The sequence below is a fragment of the Colias croceus genome, chromosome 2, assembly GCF_905220415.1.
Source record: "Colias croceus chromosome 2, ilColCroc2.1".
NCBI lineage: Eukaryota > Metazoa > Arthropoda > Insecta > Lepidoptera > Pieridae > Colias > Colias croceus.
The window spans coordinates 6,670,207-6,690,222 of record NC_059538.1 but is presented as its reverse complement, the minus strand read 5'-3'; the positions used below and the strand labels follow the sequence as shown (position 1 = coordinate 6,690,222).

At 32.8% G+C, this 20,016-nt stretch overlaps 3 protein-coding genes across 5 annotated transcripts; 2 read left to right on the top strand and 1 right to left on the bottom strand.

The window, feature by feature from the left end:
- Positions 1–2,223: 2,223 nt before the first annotated feature.
- Positions 2,224–5,428, top strand: LOC123705692 (COP9 signalosome complex subunit 6). Its single transcript, XM_045654656.1, has 7 exons — positions 2,224–2,327; positions 2,542–2,839; positions 2,913–3,044; positions 3,164–3,315; positions 3,583–3,748; positions 4,118–4,311; positions 4,669–5,428. The coding sequence occupies exons 2-7, from the start codon at positions 2,596–2,598 to the stop codon at positions 4,807–4,809; spliced, it is 1,029 nt and encodes a 342-aa protein (XP_045510612.1). The 5' UTR covers positions 2,224–2,327; positions 2,542–2,595; the 3' UTR covers positions 4,810–5,428.
- Positions 5,429–6,531: 1,103 nt separating this feature from the next.
- Positions 6,532–18,737, bottom strand: LOC123705672. 3 transcript variants are annotated; one of them, XM_045654623.1, is made up of 18 exons: positions 18,156–18,737; positions 15,076–15,207; positions 14,667–14,863; positions 14,434–14,575; positions 14,260–14,353; positions 13,987–14,166; positions 13,744–13,908; positions 13,501–13,666; positions 13,271–13,417; positions 12,949–13,167; positions 12,637–12,874; positions 12,386–12,523; positions 12,190–12,309; positions 11,906–12,107; positions 11,354–11,605; positions 10,530–10,718; positions 9,892–10,083; positions 6,532–6,593 (listed from the first exon to the last, which is right to left on the bottom strand). In XM_045654623.1, exons 2-17 carry the CDS (start codon positions 15,204–15,206, stop codon positions 9,913–9,915), a joined length of 2,751 nt encoding a protein of 916 aa, XP_045510579.1. In that variant the 5' UTR covers position 15,207; positions 18,156–18,737; the 3' UTR covers positions 6,532–6,593; positions 9,892–9,912. The 3 variants fall into 3 exon arrangements, with proteins under 3 accessions (XP_045510579.1, XP_045510580.1, XP_045510581.1); XM_045654624.1 differs by lacking the exon at positions 6,532–6,593 and having other exon boundaries at positions 9,891–10,083; positions 18,156–18,413; positions 18,562–18,737; XM_045654625.1 differs by lacking the exons at positions 6,532–6,593; positions 11,354–11,605 and having other exon boundaries at positions 9,891–10,083; positions 18,156–18,730.
- LOC123705702 (GTP:AMP phosphotransferase AK3, mitochondrial) lies at positions 15,392–17,283 on the top strand. Its single transcript, XM_045654669.1, has one exon. It carries the CDS (start codon positions 15,753–15,755, stop codon positions 16,413–16,415), a length of 663 nt encoding a protein of 220 aa, XP_045510625.1. The 5' UTR covers positions 15,392–15,752; the 3' UTR covers positions 16,416–17,283.
- Positions 18,738–20,016: the final 1,279 nt, after the last annotated feature.

Here is a 20,016-nt window from a genome sequence, read left to right as displayed (position 1 = left end):
GATGATCGGGGTATTATTTTTCCCGACACTGGCAACACTTACTTGTTGATGTTTATAGGTTATTGGATGTAAAAATCGATATTACGCTAATATTTTCCTTGTTTTAACGCGAATTGTTGTTACTTTAGGCTAAAGTATAAATAATCATCACTGAGAAACTATAAATAAGGACAATAAAGTCGTGCTTACGCGTGAAAAGACACACCGGCAATTTTCTTCTCACTATCGCTTATACATGCAATAACACGACAACGCACCATTCTATTTACTTCGATGTCTATATTAAGATAATTTCACCGTCTTTTCAATGTACTCGTATCGATTTTTTACTAAATAATATCCAAAATTCGAACACCAAGCACGATGAAGGCACGAACTGTCAAAGTTTGTTTCGCAACTCAAGTTGCGGATCTTGAAAAACAGGTTACACACTAAAACGTCTTATTCACGGTCCATCTTGACGTACGTCCCGCCAAGGTCATACACGATGCACGACGCAAAACGACCGTGAATAGTCTTGACGTACGTCAATAATTATTATTATTACGTTGCTGGATGTGCACGACGAATTTTTCGTCCAGCGAGCATCCCCACCACCGCGAACGTCGTGCAAGCGCATCGTGCATCGTGCATGCTTGATCGTGAATAGGCTTGCTGTACAGCAGATCAGTGTTGCCAACAGAAATTAATGTAAATACTTGGAAACGTGGCCTATTGATATGATTTTTTTGTGATAACTTAGTAGTTAGTTTAGTTTTGTGATAACGTAGTGAGTACATGAGCAAGCAAGAAACAGTTATTTTATATTTTTATGTACACAGGAAATACCCAATTATCATTACTTTTGGATCAACCTAGTACACATGGACAGTTTATATTCAGAAGTTATTATTTTAAAAGAACTCCAAGGCGAATTGTTGAATAACAAAGATTTTATGCAAAAGTCCACTGCAGAAAAATGGCAATTTATTTTAAAAAAATGTCCTAACGAATTTGTTTGTTTAAAAAAAATGATTAGCTATATTATACTCTCTGTTCCCGCCACTTCAGCATTTACTGAAAGAGTCTTTTCGGTCATGAATGTGAAGTGGCGGGAAGAGAGAAACCGAGCTTCATTAAAAATTAATTAAAAATGAGCTCTTGAAATAAATTTAGATTTGGAATGTTTGGATTCATATAATTCATTTAAAAATAATGAAAAATTCTTAGGTACTGCAAAAAGTACAAAAAAACACATTTTTAAAAATATTTATTTACTCTTTATACATCCAGCACAGTGGATTTCTGGTGGTTTCAGAGGTCTCTTCTGGTGGGTAGCTTGATACTTCGGTGGCAACACTGGCAGCCTTGAGCTGACGTACAGCGGGGATGGACCGTGAATATGCGTCGTGCATCGTGTATGACCTTGGCGGGACGTACGTCAAGATGGACCGTGAATAAGACGTTTAAGGGACAAAAAATTGGGTATTTGTGTCTTTGTCTTATGCATTTGTTATGGTATTTTCGCTCTCTTTCTTGTGTAAGTGAGAAAGGTATCGTCATTGGGTCTATTAGTTACTCTGTCTACGCCTCCAATACGTTTCTAATTTAATGGTGACGCCATTACAAGTTTGTCTCTTGAGAATAACTGTCAGTGTCATAGGGATCATCTTAGGCCGCGCCGGGTATAGATATGTATGTCGTTACTCGTTATGTACCTAAGGGCGTATTCAGAAAGGAAGCTTGAAACTTATAAGCGCTTATCGGCGCTTGTTGGCGCTTGTCAACGCTGGTTCGTTCTACACAAAGGAAGCAGATTGAAGCAGATCAAAACAAATTTTATATGGCAGCGCCCAGCGCTGAAAAGCGCTTGTTGAAGCTTATCGGAACTTATAGCGTCTATCAGCGCTTATCGGAGCGTGTTCATATATTTTCCTGCGCGGGTTACCAGCGCTGACAACTGCCGGTAAGCGCCGATAAGCGCTTATAAGTTTCAAGCTTTCTTTCTGAATACGCCCTAAGTTATATATATTACATAGGTAGTCTATAACTTCTCCTTGGTTTTTACGTCGACCAAAGGTCTCGTAGCCAGACCATTAAATGTTAAAAAAAAGTCTGTAGGTACGTGTGTCAAAGTTCAACTGCGAATTGCGATCCTGACTCCACCAATGACTCCACAGAGCAAGTAATCCAAGTAATATAGGCTGAATATAGGCACTCCCTGTGCTGCGATCTGCCGTCTGCGGACTGCGACTGTGAAGTGAAGTGTCTTTGAAGTGTGAATTACTGAACTCAACTGTGAACTGACAAATGACAATAAATATATAATATTTTTGTGGCTCTAAGTAGTAAGTTGTGTGATTCCGATTTTCATGTAAACTTAAATTTGGAAAGTAACACATTATATTTACTGCTTAAAATAAAAAAAAGTATTAAAATATATGAAACCGCATTCTCCATTTTTATGTACATAATTGTATGCAAAAAACAATAAACATAAATTGATAATTTTGTGGTTCATTACAACTAAACTATTACAAATTCATATTATTATACATTCAGGAACATTTCGTTCGAACTTTGCGTGGGCAAGTAGAAATACAAAGAATCTAGAGAATGTCTAGTGCAGATAGGATCGATTTTGAAATGGAGGTAGAAGTGGAAAGTGCGTCGTCAGGACCATCGGTGGATGTTCCTAACCCCACCTCACCAGCTGCGCCTCCACCGGGAACAAACAAAAGCGTCGTGGTCACTACTGCTACTTCTGGCTCCGTTACAGTATCTTTACATCCATTAGTTATTATGAATGTATCAGAACATTGGACTCGTTTAAGGGCTCAGGAGGGCTCACCTCAGACAGGTTAGTTTTACTGTTTATGCAAATCTAATAACTTAAATACAATTTAATTTAATAAATTTTTTACCCTTTGCAGTTGTTGGAGCGCTCATAGGAAAACAAAAAGGAAGGAATATTGAAGTAATGAATTCATTTGAACTTGTATTCAGCGTGCTTGATGGAGATATTATTATTGACAGGGATTATTACAATTTAAAGGAAGAACAGTGTAAGTTTGATCTATAAATATTTACACGATAATTTGCAATAGCTTCTCTCTTGGAATTTATAGTAACAATGATTTAACATTTTTATGTGCCATTGTTTATTTCATATTCATTATTTCAGTTAAACAAGTGTTTTCTGATATGGATTTCCTAGGATGGTACACAACAGGAGAGACACCTACAGAGAGAGACATCGCTGTACATCGTCAGATTTGTGATATAAATGAATGTCCTGTTATGTTGATGCTAAATCCTGCTGGTAGAAATGGAGATGTAAGCTATATCACACTTTTCACTTAACTTGCCATTCTGGATAAATAATTTTAATAAAACAAGCCAATGATAAATAATTAATCCTAATCATAAAAGTGCTTTTCAATGAGGGGTAGGTAATAAAAGAACTGGTTTTTGTATATTTTAGTATATTTCTTTGTCTATTCTATTGCAAAAATAAAATGATCTGAATGAAAGATGCTATCAAAGTAATTGTAAATTACAAGTAATAGTAGGTATACTTTACATTTTTTTATTTGTTTATAGCAATTACCAGTGGTACTATATGAATCAGTAATTGATGTTGTCAACGGTAGAGCTACAATGCTTCTTGCACCACTCACATACACCTTAGCTGCGGAAGAAGCCGAGAGGATTGGAGTGGACCATGTTGCCAGAGTTTCATCAGGAGAAGCAGCATTCAACAGTTTAGGTAAATAACAGCGTGGAACAGAATGAAATCTACTAGTATGTCAGTGAAATTATTTGATAATTAAAGCTTGGTTTATGACTTTATTCTTACAAGGAAATAGAAATTTAGATTTATATCAATGTACATTCAATAAAAATCCTTGTGTGAAGAATAATTTTGAACTTGGCCTTTTTATGTATGTATTGCTTTATTTTATGTTATACTTATCCAACTATTTAAGATTTTATCTCTAAACTTTAGCATATTAATAAACAACTTATACTTTAAATTAGAAGGTACTGTGTATAAATCAAAAGGTCTTGCATTTTTCAACATGCCTTTTTTTTTTTTTTAAGTAGAAAACTACCATGTTATTTTATTTTTTTACAGTTGCAGAACACTTGACCGCGCAGAGGTCGGCTATAAAGATGTTAGTGTCGCGTGTGCGCGCGGTGCTCGCGACGGTGCGCGCGATACGCGACGGTACGCTGCCGCCGCGCCCCGCGCTGCTGCGGGAGGCGAGGGCGCTGTCCAACCGCCTGCCGTTGCTCACTTCGCAGCAGTTTAGAACGCACTTTTATAATGTAAGTATTGCGTAGTATGCTAGTGCCTATTTATAATTCCATTTTTGAATAGCTGTCTAATTTTGTATTTTGCACAGATACTTTAGAGATTCACTCTCGTGCACTATGCACATATTGTGTGTATGAAATCTAAACAAATTTTAATTCACCATATTCTTATCGGCTTGTTTTGAATGTGATTTCGCGTTCAGTATGAGGTCATATTGACCAGCAGTATTTTAACATAAGATCTTACTGAATTGTGTGCTCTGTTTACAAATTTTCGCCCCAATTCATATTAAATATGCAAATTACTATTTAAAGATATTATACTATTCAAAGGTATTTATAGTTATAGGATGATATATTTATTTTTAGCAATGCAACGATGTGGCGCTCATGACTTACTTGGGTACAATAACGAAGGGCTGTAATGCGATCAACCAGCTGGTGAACAGGTTCAACGTAATGTACGACAGACAGGGCATGGGGCGCCGCATGAGAGGACTCTTCTTTTAGGGTGGACGCTAATAACTTACTGTTTCTTGTACATATAGATAGGCTGTGTTTAATGTTACAGGGTTTCACAAAGGTGACATGTTAATGATTTTAAAAGTGGCCATAATATGATAACTCATTAAGTTTATAGTGCATGCTAATGAACCTAGTGGTAATGAACCTAAAGAAACACGATATATAAAGATCAATCAGTACACATATCTGACATCAACAACAAGTCCACAATCTACTTAAGCTTCCACAACTCTTTTTAAAGGTACGTTTTCAAAATATTAAGTTGATTGTGAAACCCTGTCTTAGAATATTATGATCTTAGCAAAAGCTTTTAAACATCTCTGCGGTTACCAATAATGTGACAAAAAATAAAAAAAGAATAATCTTGTAATCTTTTTTTGTTTTTTTCAATTTCTTTTATTTTTATATATTAACGATCTTACGAGATTATTACGTCTATACTTAAAACGTGTCCGTTGCAAGTTAGGTTACATCGATGTGCAATGATGTTTCAATAATTTTAATAACATTTTTTATTCTCAGAATATAAAAATAAGCGACTGATAAAACAACTCCGATCAATTGAAATTTGTTTCCTGTCATGTCTAATAAATATTAAATATGATTAAGATTGTTTTATTTGAATCTACATTTTCACTAGTTTTATAAAGCGAAACGATTTTACCTGATTGTTATAAATTAATTCTGAAACAGCTGGAATCATAATACTTTTCAAAAAATTTGTAAGAGATAATATTTTTATAAACGAGGAGTAAACAATGTAATAAAGGAAATGGGTAAAATAAAAATGTTTTGATGCATTGATTTATTTTGCATTGTATTACAAACGATTACATAAAATTATTAAAGTTTGGACACATTGAGAACCATGCTATGGAAGACCTTTATATGAAGTCTGTACATTTATATTCACAATTATAGAGGTATAATAATCCATCATTGTATGACCTGGCCCATGTTCTTTGGTTTATGTATGTTTTTTTTTATTAAAAGACTGTGTACACAAACTTTAATTTTATAAGTATTACAGAGTAACAACTGAATTTTATTTTTAATTATTTTACAAGAAGGGCTTTATACCTTTTCAATGTGCTACGAAAGTATTTATCGTGCACTGTGATGACGATGTTTTACACTTTTATATATTATGTATCATTTAATTTTACATACCTATTTATTATTTGTATAAAAATATCTTAAGTTTGAGGTAAACTTAATATTGCTTTTGAGTATAAGTACAAGTATTATTATAACTTGAACGAACACGCTAATTATAAGCAATAGTTTTAATATCGTGTACTTATAATAATTTATATGTTTACAAAAACCAATATTTATGTTACCTTAATTAATTATTATGTATTCCAGGCTTATTATTCATAAATGCATCGAAACCATAAACAAATTACTCCAAATATTTTTAAAGGATATTATATTATGTAAATGGAAGTAATTCATACCGCATTCATAACTTATTATTTCCACGGGTGTTCTATTATCTATTTTGACAATTTTGAAATAGGTGTGAATATTTTCCTTGATACAGATATAGGTATAGGTTTAAGGTTTACGCCCATTGTGGTAACAAAGAACTGTTTTTAAATTATTGTCTATAAATTCTGAGTTCTGACTAGATAATATTTCAAACATGTATTAGGCTTTAAGTTTAATGAAATAAATTACAGGGACACACATCCAAAATTATTATTCATTTAAATATGAAAAACATTGTATTGTGTCAATATGATTAATTTGGAGCAAAATATATTCAAACTCAAACTCAAACTCAAACATTTAAACTCAAACATTTATTTATTCAATTAGACTTCTTCGAGAAGCACTTTTGAAACGTCAATACATATTTTTAACATTTACCACCGATTCGGAAAGCAGTATCTATGGAGAAGAATCGGCAAGAAACTCCATAGTTGCTCTTTTAAATCATTTCAGTATTACAATTTAATTTTACAAAATATGTAAGTAACTGTACGTATATATCATAATATGCCAAAGAACTGTCCTGTGGTTTTTACGCGACAACCCTCCATGGGTTTTTATCTTCCATATATTCCTTAATGCTGTAATAGGCTCTCTGAACTAATACGTTTTTTACATAATTTTTAAATTTAGCACTACTAAACTCTTTAATACTATGAGGAATTCTGTTGTAAAAAAGTATACCTTGGCCCATAAATGAATTTTTAACTTTAGCTAACCGGTAAAATGGCATTTCAATTTTATTTCGGTTCCTTGTGCCATAACGGTGTCTATCTCCTACTCTTGTGTGTAAGTCTGCGTTTTTGTGTACATATAAAATATTATTAAATATATACTGTGATGGTACTGTGAGGATACCAGTATTCTTAAAGAGATCTCTTAGTGAGTCCCTAGCACGTAAATTATATATAGAGCGTATGGCTCTTTTCTGTAATATAAATATAGTTTCTATATCTGCAGCCCTGCCCCATAGCAGAATTCCATAGGACATAATGCTATGAAAGTAGCTAAAATAAACCAATCTAGCCGTGTCTTCATCGGTGAGATGCCTTATTCTTCGAACTGCATATGCAGCTGAACTAAGCTTAGCAGCGGTGGTGGCAACATGGGCCCCCCATTGTAGCTTCTCATCTAGTGTCAAACCAAGAAAAACAGTAGAATCCACTGGGTATAATACCTCCCCGTTTAAAATAATATCCCTTTTCACCTTTTTTACATTTGGAAGGATAAATTCAACACAATTTGTTTTTTTTGCATTTAATAATAAATTATTAGCAGTGAACCATTTGGATATGCGTAAAAGAGCAGAGTTTACTTCGTCAACATTTGTGTCATGTCTATCCACATTAAATATTAATGAGGTATCATCTGCAAACAGTACTATTTCACACATATCCTGCAAATAATAAGGTAGGTCATTAATATATACTAAGAACAAAAACGGTCCTAAGATAGATCCCTGCGGAACACCTATGTTAATCGGCGCACCGCGAGATTTCTCTCCATTAACAACAACGGTTTGTACCCTGTTCTGAAGATATGAAGCTATGAGGTCCTGAGATAAACCTTTAATACCATAAAAATTTAGTTTCCGTAATAGAGTGGTATGTTCTACACAGTCAAAAGCCTTAGAAAGGTCGCAGAATATCCCCAAAGCATTCTTTGAATTTTCCCATGCTTTATATATATGTGACAAAAGAGCTATTCCAGCATCAGTGGTAGAGCGCCCCTTTGTGAAACCAAACTGTTTGGCGTGCAGTAAACCATTTGATACAAAATGACTACATAATTGGTTTAAAATTAATTTCTCGAAGACTTTGCTCAAAGTTGGTAAAATGGAAATTGGCCTATAGTTATTACAGTCTTCTTGGTCACCACTTTTAAATAAAGGAATAACTTTACTTAACTTTAATAAATCAGGGAATATACCACAGTCACAACATTGATTAAATATAAACGCTAAGTGGTTGGCAATGTTTTCTATAATATTATTTACTAGATTTACAGACATTCCCCAGAGATCACATGTTTTTTTTAAGTTTAATGTTTTAAAAGTTTTAACAATTTCCTCTGCAGTCACATGTCGCAATTCAAATAATACATTACATTCAGCAACATGGTCCCTCAAGTAGGACTCCGCAAGCGCTGATGACGAATTTAATTTTTCGGTAATACTAGCAGGGACACTACTAAAAAAATCTTCAAAAGCAAGCGCAACATCAGCACTTTTGTCAATGACCCTACCAGCATTAACTAGTTTTATGGTACTATTTGATTGGCTTTTGCCCATTTCACCATTAATAATTGCCCAAACCGTTTTAACTTTGTTATCAGAGTTGCGTATTTTATCTCTGACATACAAGCACTTGGCAGTGAAACAAACTTTTTTAAAAGTTTTTGAATAATTTCTAACATAACTAAGAAATGCCAAGTCTTTGTTATATTGCTTCATGCCATATAACTCATATAAAACGTTCCTGCATCTGTGTATACTAGGTGTTGCCCATTGGCTAAATGGTAAATCCTTGGTAATACTTAAAGATTTAACTTTAAAGATTTTTTCAAACTCATTATGAATTAAATTAAAAAGATTTGTAAACATTTCACAAGGATTAGTATGAAAGGATTGATCATTCAGGCCAGGCAATTTATTATTAATATTATCTCTAAATTTATGAATGCCTTTTTTAGTTATAGGCCTAACATTAATTCTTTTAAATGTAGGTATGCAATCCCATTCAAAAACTACTTTCTGGCCACAGTGATCCGAAGTCAGTGTATTGAGAATATTTTTTTCTAAAAAGTTACAATCACAGTAAACATTATCAATACAAGTTGCAGAACTTGGTGTAATTCGTGTGGGTTCATCAAAAAGTTTATGTAAATTAAATGATTGAAATAAATTAACTATTCGTGTTGCCATTTGTGTATGTGAAAGTAAATCAATATTAAAGTCTCCACATACTATAACCTTCTTTTCACTTCTGCTCAAACGCTTTAATATTTCTTCCATGACTGTCTCAAACATATTATAGTCACTGGAAGGAGGCCTATAAACGCAAACAATAATGTAACGCTCAAGTTCAACACAGGACAGTTCAATGGTGCGTTCTACAGAAAGGCTAACAATGTCAGTTCGTTCCTTGCATTTTAAACTATTGTGTACAAAAATAAGAGAACCTCCATGAATAGCGTTTGTCCTAAAGTATATACTTTTTAATTTATAATTATCAATATTTATTAACAACTGACATTGTTTAAGCCAATGTTCTGTTACACAAAATATTTTAATTCTATTATGATTTAAAAATAATTCTATTTCTAATAATTTGCTAGCTAAGCCTTGAATATTTTGATGCACAATAGAAAAAGACTGCTTAGCTGTTGTCTTATAAACTAGTTTAAATCTAGCTTAGGGCTAGATTGTCTGTCAACACTTAACCTAGGTTGATGTATATAATTACTACTACATAAAATTATAGTAGATCCAGGGTCTGATACTAAACATGTACCAGACTGGTTAATAATTTTATATGCTATTAACATAGCAAGTTCTCTCTTATATCTATTTTTTATTTATGATTGTAATCTTTAGTAATCATCAGGTATTTTTTCAATACCAATAAGTTCGTCGAAAAGTGTGTGGTTGTCCGGTATAACGTGATGTTCATGAAGAAATTGCCGCGCAAATTTGAGCACGGCACGGGCAAGTTGTCCGACTGTCCACTTCCGGTCGACCAGCACCCTGACTAATGTATCCAGCTGGGAAGTAAAGGTAACGGTTTTAGTCCATTCTACGAAATATTTAATTGTGCTAAACAGGAGTTTTGCATAATTTGTGCAACCAGCTACAATCATAGATCTATACTAATATTATAAAGCTGAAGAGTTTGTTTGTTTGTTTGTTTGAACGCGCTAATCTCGGGAACTACCGGTCCGATTTGAAAAATTCTTTCGGTGTTAGATGGCTCATTTATCGAGGAAGGTTATAGGCTATATATCATCATGCTACGACCAACAGGAGTGGAGCCACGGCCCACGGGGGTGAAACCGCGCGGAGCAGCTAGTATATAATATAATAAGTACTTACCGTAGTATATTATTATTAGTCTGTGTAAGTATTAAACTAGTGCTATTGTTATACAATTTATAAAATATCTCTCATAAATTTTTTAAGCAGAACAAATATTCGGAATTTTAATAGTTACCTTAAACAATTTTTCATTTCCAAAGGTGTAATAGAAAACCGCGGGTACTCCCGCGACGCTAGCCGCCATCCATTGCAGCAAGAGCTTTAGTTGCGGGTGTCCGCGCTGTCGCCGCCCACAGCCCCAGTTCCCAGTCGCAACCGGCTTGCATGAACCACCGGACACTATTTTGTTCGCCAGCTCGTTTAACTAAAAAGTACGTTATTTTTATTTTATTTGAAAATATTAAATGCCTAATTTATTGGGAAGACATATATAATGCTTGATAAATATAACATATTTTTTATTATGGTAATCATAAATTATGTTACATAATAACACTAATATTGATTCAATTCCTCTTAAGATCTGTTTGTATTTTGAAGATGATCTGTTTTAACATGCCACAAGTAAGGGGGACAATATTTATTGTTATAAATTAGTTTTCGAATTGCAAGAAAGTCTGAAAGAGTTGCTCTTTTCTATTCAACTGAATAGAAAACAATGAAAAGCAAGATAGGAAAAGAGAATCTGTTATTATATTTTTATATAAATTGTATTCCATTAGGTAGGTATACAAAAAATAGGTTTTATTTTTTAGTATTATTATTAGCTACTCGTGTCAGGAAGATACAAAATCAATTTTACTAATGTTGCTGTTTTATTGCAATGAATTAGGAATACGTGGATTGATTTAGCATTAGCTAATAATAATGTAATTTTGCTATGACCTGGCGTATATTCTGAATGATGTGCAGTTTTAATGTTACGTACAAAATGCATTAGTATGTAGTGTTTAAAATAAATTAAATAATTAATTAGCGACAGACACTAGCAAGTCTGACCTTCGGTTTCTTTATTTTAATCGTAACAGGTTCACATTCAACTGTTTCTTCTATTGTTTCGACAATCATATTTACTACCCAATTGAGTCTTTTCTTTCTAACACTAGGATTTGATATTTGAGTTGCAGTCGTCTCTGTTGAGGAACTAAAAGATCTTGAGCAATTACTGTTTAGGTCTATCTCGGTAATTGCATTTTCCATCTCCTTAGTCTGTATTATCTCCTCTGGTATCGATTCTTTTACTTTACGTCTCTGTCAAAATATCAGAATCTATCAAATTCGGTCGTTGTGATGGAGATAGGTACACACATATTGTATTATGTTTTGTTTTGTGACTGAAGTTTCAGATTTTTATCAAAATACCCTATTTGTAACGTTGAAACTGTATTTACATTTATTAAAAAACATTCAGCTTTCAGTTAAACATAAAGAAACAAGCACAAATGTACATTGCTATAATATATCTATTTTACTACAAATTAGTTTCCAAGTTAGTGCCATAAGAGAGAATACGTGCTTACATAAAGTGGCATATGAAAATGGAGGTATTACCAAATGTGCAGCAAGACGATGTCGATGACGCGCCAGCTCTAGTGACAAAGAGCGTGCTGCCAGAGCTAGTCTTCGAGGGGCGATCCTTTCGCGAGTATCTCTTCCGTACAATTCCGCTGCTTCAGCCCCTGCAGATCCTACTCCGGCAGCTCCATTCGCCATCGATTCACTTAGTGTTCTTTTCAGTAGTGATCCAGCAAACCTAGTGATTTATAAATATTCTAGTTTATCGCATTGTTACAAAAACTTCAATAAATTTGTTTTGGATAGTTTCGGTTACATACCGTATGACTGCTAAATCCCTCGAGTCTAATTCACGGTTTTTATTTTCGGCAGTTTCGTTATCAGTAATAGGGTCATTTAACCATTGATTAAACTGTTCGTAAACTTCTTCTAATTCAGATCTGTAACGTCAAATGGTCATTATTTTACATAATTTATTTCAACTTGAGATTGCAGTTTTAAAAATGAGTAACTTACGTGTATTCCGTGCTAAAACTGTATTTAGAGCTATTGCCAGTCTCTTTCCTAGATAGTAAACGTCGTATAGGTTTATTACCATTTTCTAAAGTTTCTTCTTCAGTTAATACAAAACCGACGGAGCCACCACGTTTTACCCTGTTATTGAGAATGGTTGGAAATGCTTTATTCTCCTTGAATCAATGGTTTATATAATTATTGTTGTAATAAGGCATATTTTCGGTCCTGTTAACTTAAGTAAAAATAATCACCTGATATCGTTATCATTAACACCTGCTCCGGATATACTAACGCCAACTGCATAACTAGAACTGTCGGTGGACCAATCGCCCGTAGTACTGGTGGTGCAAGAGTTTTCTGCTTCTCTTTTAAGTGCTTCTCGAAGACGGGAAGCAAAACTTAATCTTCTCTCCTCGGTGGATAATTCCTTTGAATATTGGAACGAATTTGGCCGACCACTTTCTCCTCGTCCTTCATCCTCACTTCCACCTGTGTTTTTTTTATAATTACAGTGATAGTACCTACACTTCGAAAACGAACAATAATAAAAATCAAAGATTTACCATCATCAAAGCTATTGTTGGCACTGTGATATTCATCATCGCTTGAGTTACAACTCGAATAGAGGCTGTCCTCTTGAGTTTCAGCAGTACGCAGTCCGGAAGTTCTTGTTACAGGCAAACATTCTCCAGAAGATCCTAAGACTATAAACCTGCCTCTTCGGTTGTTTAATGTTTCGGTGTCAGGAGACAACCAACATTTTTTCTTTTGCATTTCAACACCTAAAAATTAATGTAATAATCTTAATAAATACTTAAATCAGATGTAAATCAGTACGTATCTAATATTGTATGTTAATTTTAGTAGGTTTAGAAGTGTACTAACTTGGATCGTTTAGGTTCAATGTTGCTGCGCAGTAATTTTGCGGAGATGGGCTTCGACTGTTAAGACTATTTATTGTACTGCAGGAAGACGCTTGTTTTATCATTACAGTTGCCTCTACTTCTGGTGGTGTATGACTAAAGGATTCTCCTTAAAATGTAACAACATGTCTATATAAGTTTTATATGAGTGGTTTCGTGCAGAAATTTAAATATGTTTAGAAAGGGTTATACCAATAGGTGATAATCTTCGTTCATGTTTTTGATTGTCACGACACTTCGTTGGAGATTGTTGAAAGGCTAAAAGACTTTTATTCAATTCTCGTAATACGTTGTCTTCCTCCCACTGTCCTAAAGGAAGAGCACTATAATCTTCTGCATCCATTAAACACACAGTTACCTAAAATAAACAAAAGAAAAAAAAATGAAATAGCATACACAGCAGCATTATTACTGTGAGAATTTTTAAAGTTTTACCGTTTTGGGTTCATTGAGTATTTCTACATTAGATTTTGACTTTTTGTCACTTATACGACTAAACATTCTAACACCCTCTATTTTTAAAACTTCGTTGTCTTCTAGCGCTTCTACGGACAGCATCGCTGGCAGGAGTTCAGGCATCATGAACATCGATAATGATTCCTGTAATTATAAAACAAATTCTTTATACGGGCAGCAATTGAGGCATAAAAATAAAGTTTTGTTTATATCATTATTTACCTGGGATTCACCATCTATAAGCACATCTCCGCCTATTCTGCTGGATGCAAAACATACTCTGATGGCATCGTCGTTTTCACATCTCTCAGGTCTACCTTCATGTCTAATCATGAGCTTACATAGTGGAAGCGTACACTCCAACCAGTCTTCTATAGTTAACCACTGTTTTGAAGTCATTACCTGACAAGTTCGGATATAAAAATAACATTTTATTAAACTTTGATATACTCTTATTCATGCAGTTATATAGACAAAAGAAAATACGAACTTTACCTGTCTACTTAGTTTAATAGATCCCTCATTGGAATTTTTATCGAGCCATTCAAAATAATGTAAAAGGCTTATTAATTTACTCCGTTGAGATTTTCTGCAATTCAGTCAATTAATTACCAAACATTTTTTTATATTTGTTAGCACGCAATTAATCGTACCTTTTAAAAATCGTACCTGTGTAAATTCTTAAAAAAATGCGTAAAATTGAAGTCTTGTAACGTTGGATGTGTTTTGAGCGTTCTTTTCGGAAATGTTGAAAAAAAGGCGTGAGCGATAAGGGAGGACAAAAAATTATAATCGAGTTCTGTTACATCACCTGAAATTATAAAATAGAAATTTGAATCTATAGCAAGCATCTAATTAAATATTAAATATTTCTGAAACTAGGTATAAAATAAAAAACGTACTTTGTTGTTGTAGACTAAACATAAGTCCTTTCGGTGGACGCCACTTTTTAAGATGCAGTGCTCTATTCACCATAATTCTTATTGTGTTATCCAAAAAACTTCTGCGTTCCTCATCATCTAGTTCTTGGTCTAAAAATTGCTCCAAACATTTTAATAGGTCTGGATCTTTAATGTCGTCATCAGGATCTATTCCAATGCTGTAATATATAATTAAAAATGTGTTCAAATTGAAATCGTTACAGCTAGTGATCGACAGCTCGTAATTAGATGAATTAAAATTTCAATTTATTGTTTTCTTCATGTATCTCTGAATAGTTACGACAACATCATGTTACACAGAAATATCGAACTATTGAGAATAAAAAGCAGATTGCGTATTTAAACTACTGTTAAATCTTTTATTACTTACTTGCACATATCGTGAATTTTGAGCATACTGGCCGTTAGTTTAGCAGGGGAGGAAGCTACGAGCAAATGCTTTAAGTGGCGTTGAACAGAAGTCCACCAAGGAAGGTCGCAGGGTAACATAACAAGCGCCATTCTGAAAAAAATATTTATTATAAAAATTTACTAGATAATTCAAATACCTATTACAAAAAGATATATACCTATTCAATCTTTTTTACTGACAGGACACATTAAAAAAATCTCTGCATGAACGCATCCATTCCATGTAAATATGACAATTATGAAAGCTGTCAATGTCATATTCTACAGTCAAAGTCCAAATTCCAAACCAAAAATGTCATCAATGATCAATATCAAAACAAAGGTTATTTCATAATTATGGCTCTTTTTTATAAAAAAATATACATATACAAATATATTATGTGAAGTTAATAAGGATTTTCCGATTATGTAAGCACCTATATCTTAAGAACTAATTTATATCATACATGTATATAAATTAAAGTTTTAGAAAATTATTTCATTGGCGTACATTAAAAAATACAATTCCAAGTATTTTTTTACATAAGTTGATAAGATTAAGTATATAAATAGATGCGATAAATACTTGCGTCAAACTAAAAAGGTATCGACTTAACTCATCGCGCAGTATCAAAGTACAAATACGACAAAGGTCATATGATCATGCAGTTAAAAACAAAAATATTAAAAACTTTAATATTAGGTGCCCCTGCGTCGGGGAAGGGGACGATATCGTCTCGAATAGTAAAGAAATATGGATTTGAACATGTTTCTAGTGGGGACAAATTGCGAGACCACATAGAGAAACAAACTGAACTAGGTAAAGAAGTTAAAGGCTATTTAAACGACGGTAGACTGGTTCCTGATGACGTTATGATTAAATTTATGGTGTCAGAACTGAAGAAAGTGGAAAACCGGTCATGGCTTTTGGATGGATTTCCGAGAACAGTGGCTCAAGCTAATGCATTGTGGAAAGTGCAGCCTGTTGACATAGTACTCAATCTGGTAGTGCCCTTTGATGTAATTATTGACAGAGTTAAGAGTAGATGGGTTCATTTAGCATCTGGCCGAGTCTACAATATTGGATTTAACACACCTAAAGTAATGGGTAAAGATGATGTTACTGGAGAAGATTTGATACAAAGGCCAGATGACAAACCGGAAGCTGTTAAGAAACGATTGGAAATCTATGAAAGTATGACAAAGCCTGTGATAGACTTTTATAAGTCAAAGGGTATTATTAAAGATTTTGAAGGTAGAACATCTGATGAAATATGGCCTATGATAATTAAATATTTAGATCCATTAGTGAAACAGTAACAAGAAATAAGCTACAATATTATTATATAAATATTAAATGAATTTAAGGTGAATCCTTTTACAATAATTTTTAGAACTTTTACTTTGTTATATTTATGTATTCAATCAATGTCTTCCAATAATATATCAACAAATAATTATTATTAGTAGTATAAAATATATATGTGTACTTAATGATAAAAATTAGATCCTAGTCATTTATTAGTAACTTTTCCTGTTGTAGCACAAATATTAATTATTTTATATAAATATTGTTTAATACTATACCGACTATAAATTATGACAGCTTATATACAAATATTTATTATGTATTATGACCCTCTGCTTGTGTTCAACCTTTAGTTTCCCTGCTAAACTTTACTGTTAAAATGGGAACTGTGAAATATTATATTAATGATTTCAAATCTAATATAGTTTGTTATTTAATTGTAAGAAATAATTAATAGTAGGTAGTAGATATGCATTACAATGTACCTAAAAATGACGAGAAAACAAAGTTGATATTAAAAGCTGATCGTTATATTGAATAGATCATTTTGTTGTTTGCATACCAATAAATTGCTTATTAATATAATTATTATTGTAAACGGTAGGTGTTTATAAATCCAAAGATATACCAAATTTTGAGAATTTGCATCTGTGCCTTATAGAAATAATTTAATATTAATAGAAAACTGTTTGTTAGGAGTAATATAATGGTGGAAAGCTATCTAATATAATGTATATATTTTCAACCTATTTAACTGTGCTCAAAATATTATTTAATTAGATGTTTTGTTATATCAGAGTTACTCTTTTGCATAATTATTATATTGTTTCTGTTATAATATTGTTATTGAATGAGTTAATAAATGTTTGAAAAAAAGTATCGCCTTATATAAATTATTATTTACTACTATTTAAAATGTTTCCTATATAAACCTAATTATTTCCAATTAAATTGGTGCACGTAATTCAAAATTTAATTTTTACTATCACACCAAATCTTACTACTATGTTTAACGTAATTTTTACCAATAACGTAGGATATTATGTATAATACGATCTTATTTTTTAAAACTGCCTGATAGAAATACTGAAATTTAACCAAAAAAGTAACTACCAAAGTTATTCTATGTATAATAAAAATAAATGCGCGTTATTCAAATATTATCTATAAATTGTAAAAACAGTATTCTTTTGTAGTTCTTGTGTACCTAAAACGCTCATCTGATAAATTTATAAAAATGTACACATTTAACGAAAAGTTTCAACCTAAATCTATTAATTTTTATTTAGAAAAAAAAATTCAAACTACACCAAATTTAAATTAGAGCACAATAGAAGCACCAGCTTTCAAAAATAAAAAAAAGAATTATCAAAATCTGTTCACCCAGTCGAAGGTTTAGAGATAACAAACACAAAAAAATATTTATTATCATTTATGCTATGTAGAGACTTACTGTGAATGTTTTTTTGAAATGTATACTACGTGTTTACTATTGTAAAATGCTTATGGACGCTCTTTTATAGTGATCCTTAAGTATGAAGTAATAAGATCTAATACATATATATTAATTCCTTCAACTAATGATAAATTATCTAGGACATGGTTCACTGGACTATTTGTGACTCTCACGTCAGTGGCCATTGACACTTTGAGATCACCACTCCAAACCAAAAAGGGAAGTGTGTCAAGGAGAAATGAAAAAAATTCTGCATTATCAGTAATTCACAGCGTTGAAAAAGATATTTACTTACTTTTCACGTTTTCCCTGTAAATAAAGAAGCACAGACGAAGAAAGCACTAAAACAACACTAGGTTCACTGTCGCTTTGCGACTATTCGTTTTTTGCGAACTTTTTTCATTGTCTGCGAAGGAGTCCATGTAATTTGTATTCATACAAATTGTTAATACTTTTTAGACAGAAATAGTATGAGTAGTAAAAATGGGAGCCGGTTGCGGGCGACGTGAGCGCGCGAACCCCGGCTATTTTTAGCAGCTTTCGTGCATCGCCACTGAAATTAGATTGTAAATAAAAATTATGGATAACAGGAGCTATACTTGTAGGTACTGTTTAATTTAAACATTTCAAGGGTTCTGACATGATAAAAGAATCTAAATGTTTTTCAGTCATTTAGTTACTTATTATAATTTGTAATATACTTTTTAAACGTATTATATTGGAACGCGTAAATTTTTTACACTTAAACTATTTCAATTTCAGAAATAGAACATTTTGACTGTTAAATACGAAATAACACTTTAATTTGCAGTTAAACCGAATGTAGAGGGTTAAACCGTGCACGCACTGCAAAACTTGTAGCAGCATAAAGTTTTTAGGTTATATACTGAACGTACGTAGATACTTTTATTGTAATAACGTGCAGTCTGAATCTCGTCTGAAACCGTACTGACGCTGACTTTCACTGGGGGGCAGCTACCCCAGTAGGTTGTCGCACCCTCCACCCGCTGAGTGACGTCATTGGCGCCGCGTCATGACCTACGCCGTACTCCCAAACCTCGATACCCCATCCCCATCTCGTTGTGAAATGTGCTCGACGTGGAATATAATATCTTATACCCTTTCATGACGTCAGCGATGATAATTAAAACCTTCATTTGTGTAGGAACGTAACGTGTAATACGCAGATGATAAAATAAATTACTTTTAGCGCCACTTATTTATGAGGAATATCAAAAATTTATCATTGATTTTATTAAGATAAATTATATTGTTTCCATTGTGGTATTTTTTTATTATATGTGTGAAATAGGTACAACGATTTCGATGTAAATTAAAATTTTTGTAATTTTTAAACTTACAATTAACTTAAAAACCTAATGTGTAGGCTAAAGATATTCACGCATGCTCCGTAGACATTGTATGTAAGTATAATACGATTCATACCCCTGATCAAAATTTGAAGTGCTGCTCATTATTTCTGTTATCCTAGTATTCAAGACGCCCTATGAATTTTGTTGCCGCCCTATGGGGTAATTTTGGGCGGGTTTGGGCGGAGTAAACTATTTTTACCTTGCCTTCTAACTTAATAAATAAAAACAATAACTTAACTTTTTGCATAACTTAACAATAAGTTTAATTTATTTAAATTGTGTATAAGATTTATCAACTATATATTCTCATTATTTACACATTATTTATTCATATAATTTTTTGTAAATTGTCTTTTCTTGTGTTTGTTATTGGAGTAGCTCAAGAATAATTGCGTTTTATAACTTATAGGGTCAAAACTTTTGTTTAGATTGTACTTGATGCATGTTTATATTATCTATTACTTTTTAGTTTTTACATATTATAATAGTATCTAACTCTAACATTTGATAGTAAACAAAATAAATAAAAGTGAAACTAAATAATATAATATGTCATCTTATTCTCTTATCAGAATCTATGATATATTCCATTGAGAATAAAGAAACGCGACGACAACTTACTAATAATTAAGAACCTAATGTTATCTTTCTTTGAACAGCTCTCCTCTATGTTTTCCTAATACAATCGACCTCTGATTTGGCCTCAGTACCCACGAGGCGCGCGTGTACGACCTCCCTTTAAAGGTCACGTTAAATGTCAAACTTGCTTCAGCAGATAAGCGT

Excerpts from the sequence above, each read along its gene's own strand:
- LOC123705692 (XM_045654656.1), top strand. The coding sequence starts at position 2,596 with ATGTCTAGTGCAGATAGGATCGATTTTGAAATGGAGGTAGAAGTGGAA. Across the intron at positions 3,045-3,163 it reads CAATTTAAAGGAAGAACAGT|TTAAACAAGTGTTTTCTGAT; the intron begins GTAAGTTTGATC and ends TCATTATTTCAG. Across the intron at positions 3,316-3,582 it reads CTGCTGGTAGAAATGGAGAT|CAATTACCAGTGGTACTATA; the intron begins GTAAGCTATATC and ends ATTTGTTTATAG.
- LOC123705672 (XM_045654623.1), bottom strand. The coding sequence starts at position 15,206 with ATGGCGCTTGTTATGTTACCCTGCGACCTTCCTTGGTGGACTTCTGTT. Across the intron at positions 14,354-14,433 it reads TTTTTTAAGAATTTACACAG|AAAATCTCAACGGAGTAAAT; the intron begins GTACGATTTTTA and ends ACTGAATTGCAG. Across the intron at positions 13,667-13,743 it reads TACTCAATGAACCCAAAACG|GTAACTGTGTGTTTAATGGA; the intron begins GTAAAACTTTAA and ends TGTTTATTTTAG.
- LOC123705702 (XM_045654669.1), top strand. The coding sequence starts at position 15,753 with ATGATCATGCAGTTAAAAACAAAAATATTAAAAACTTTAATATTAGGT.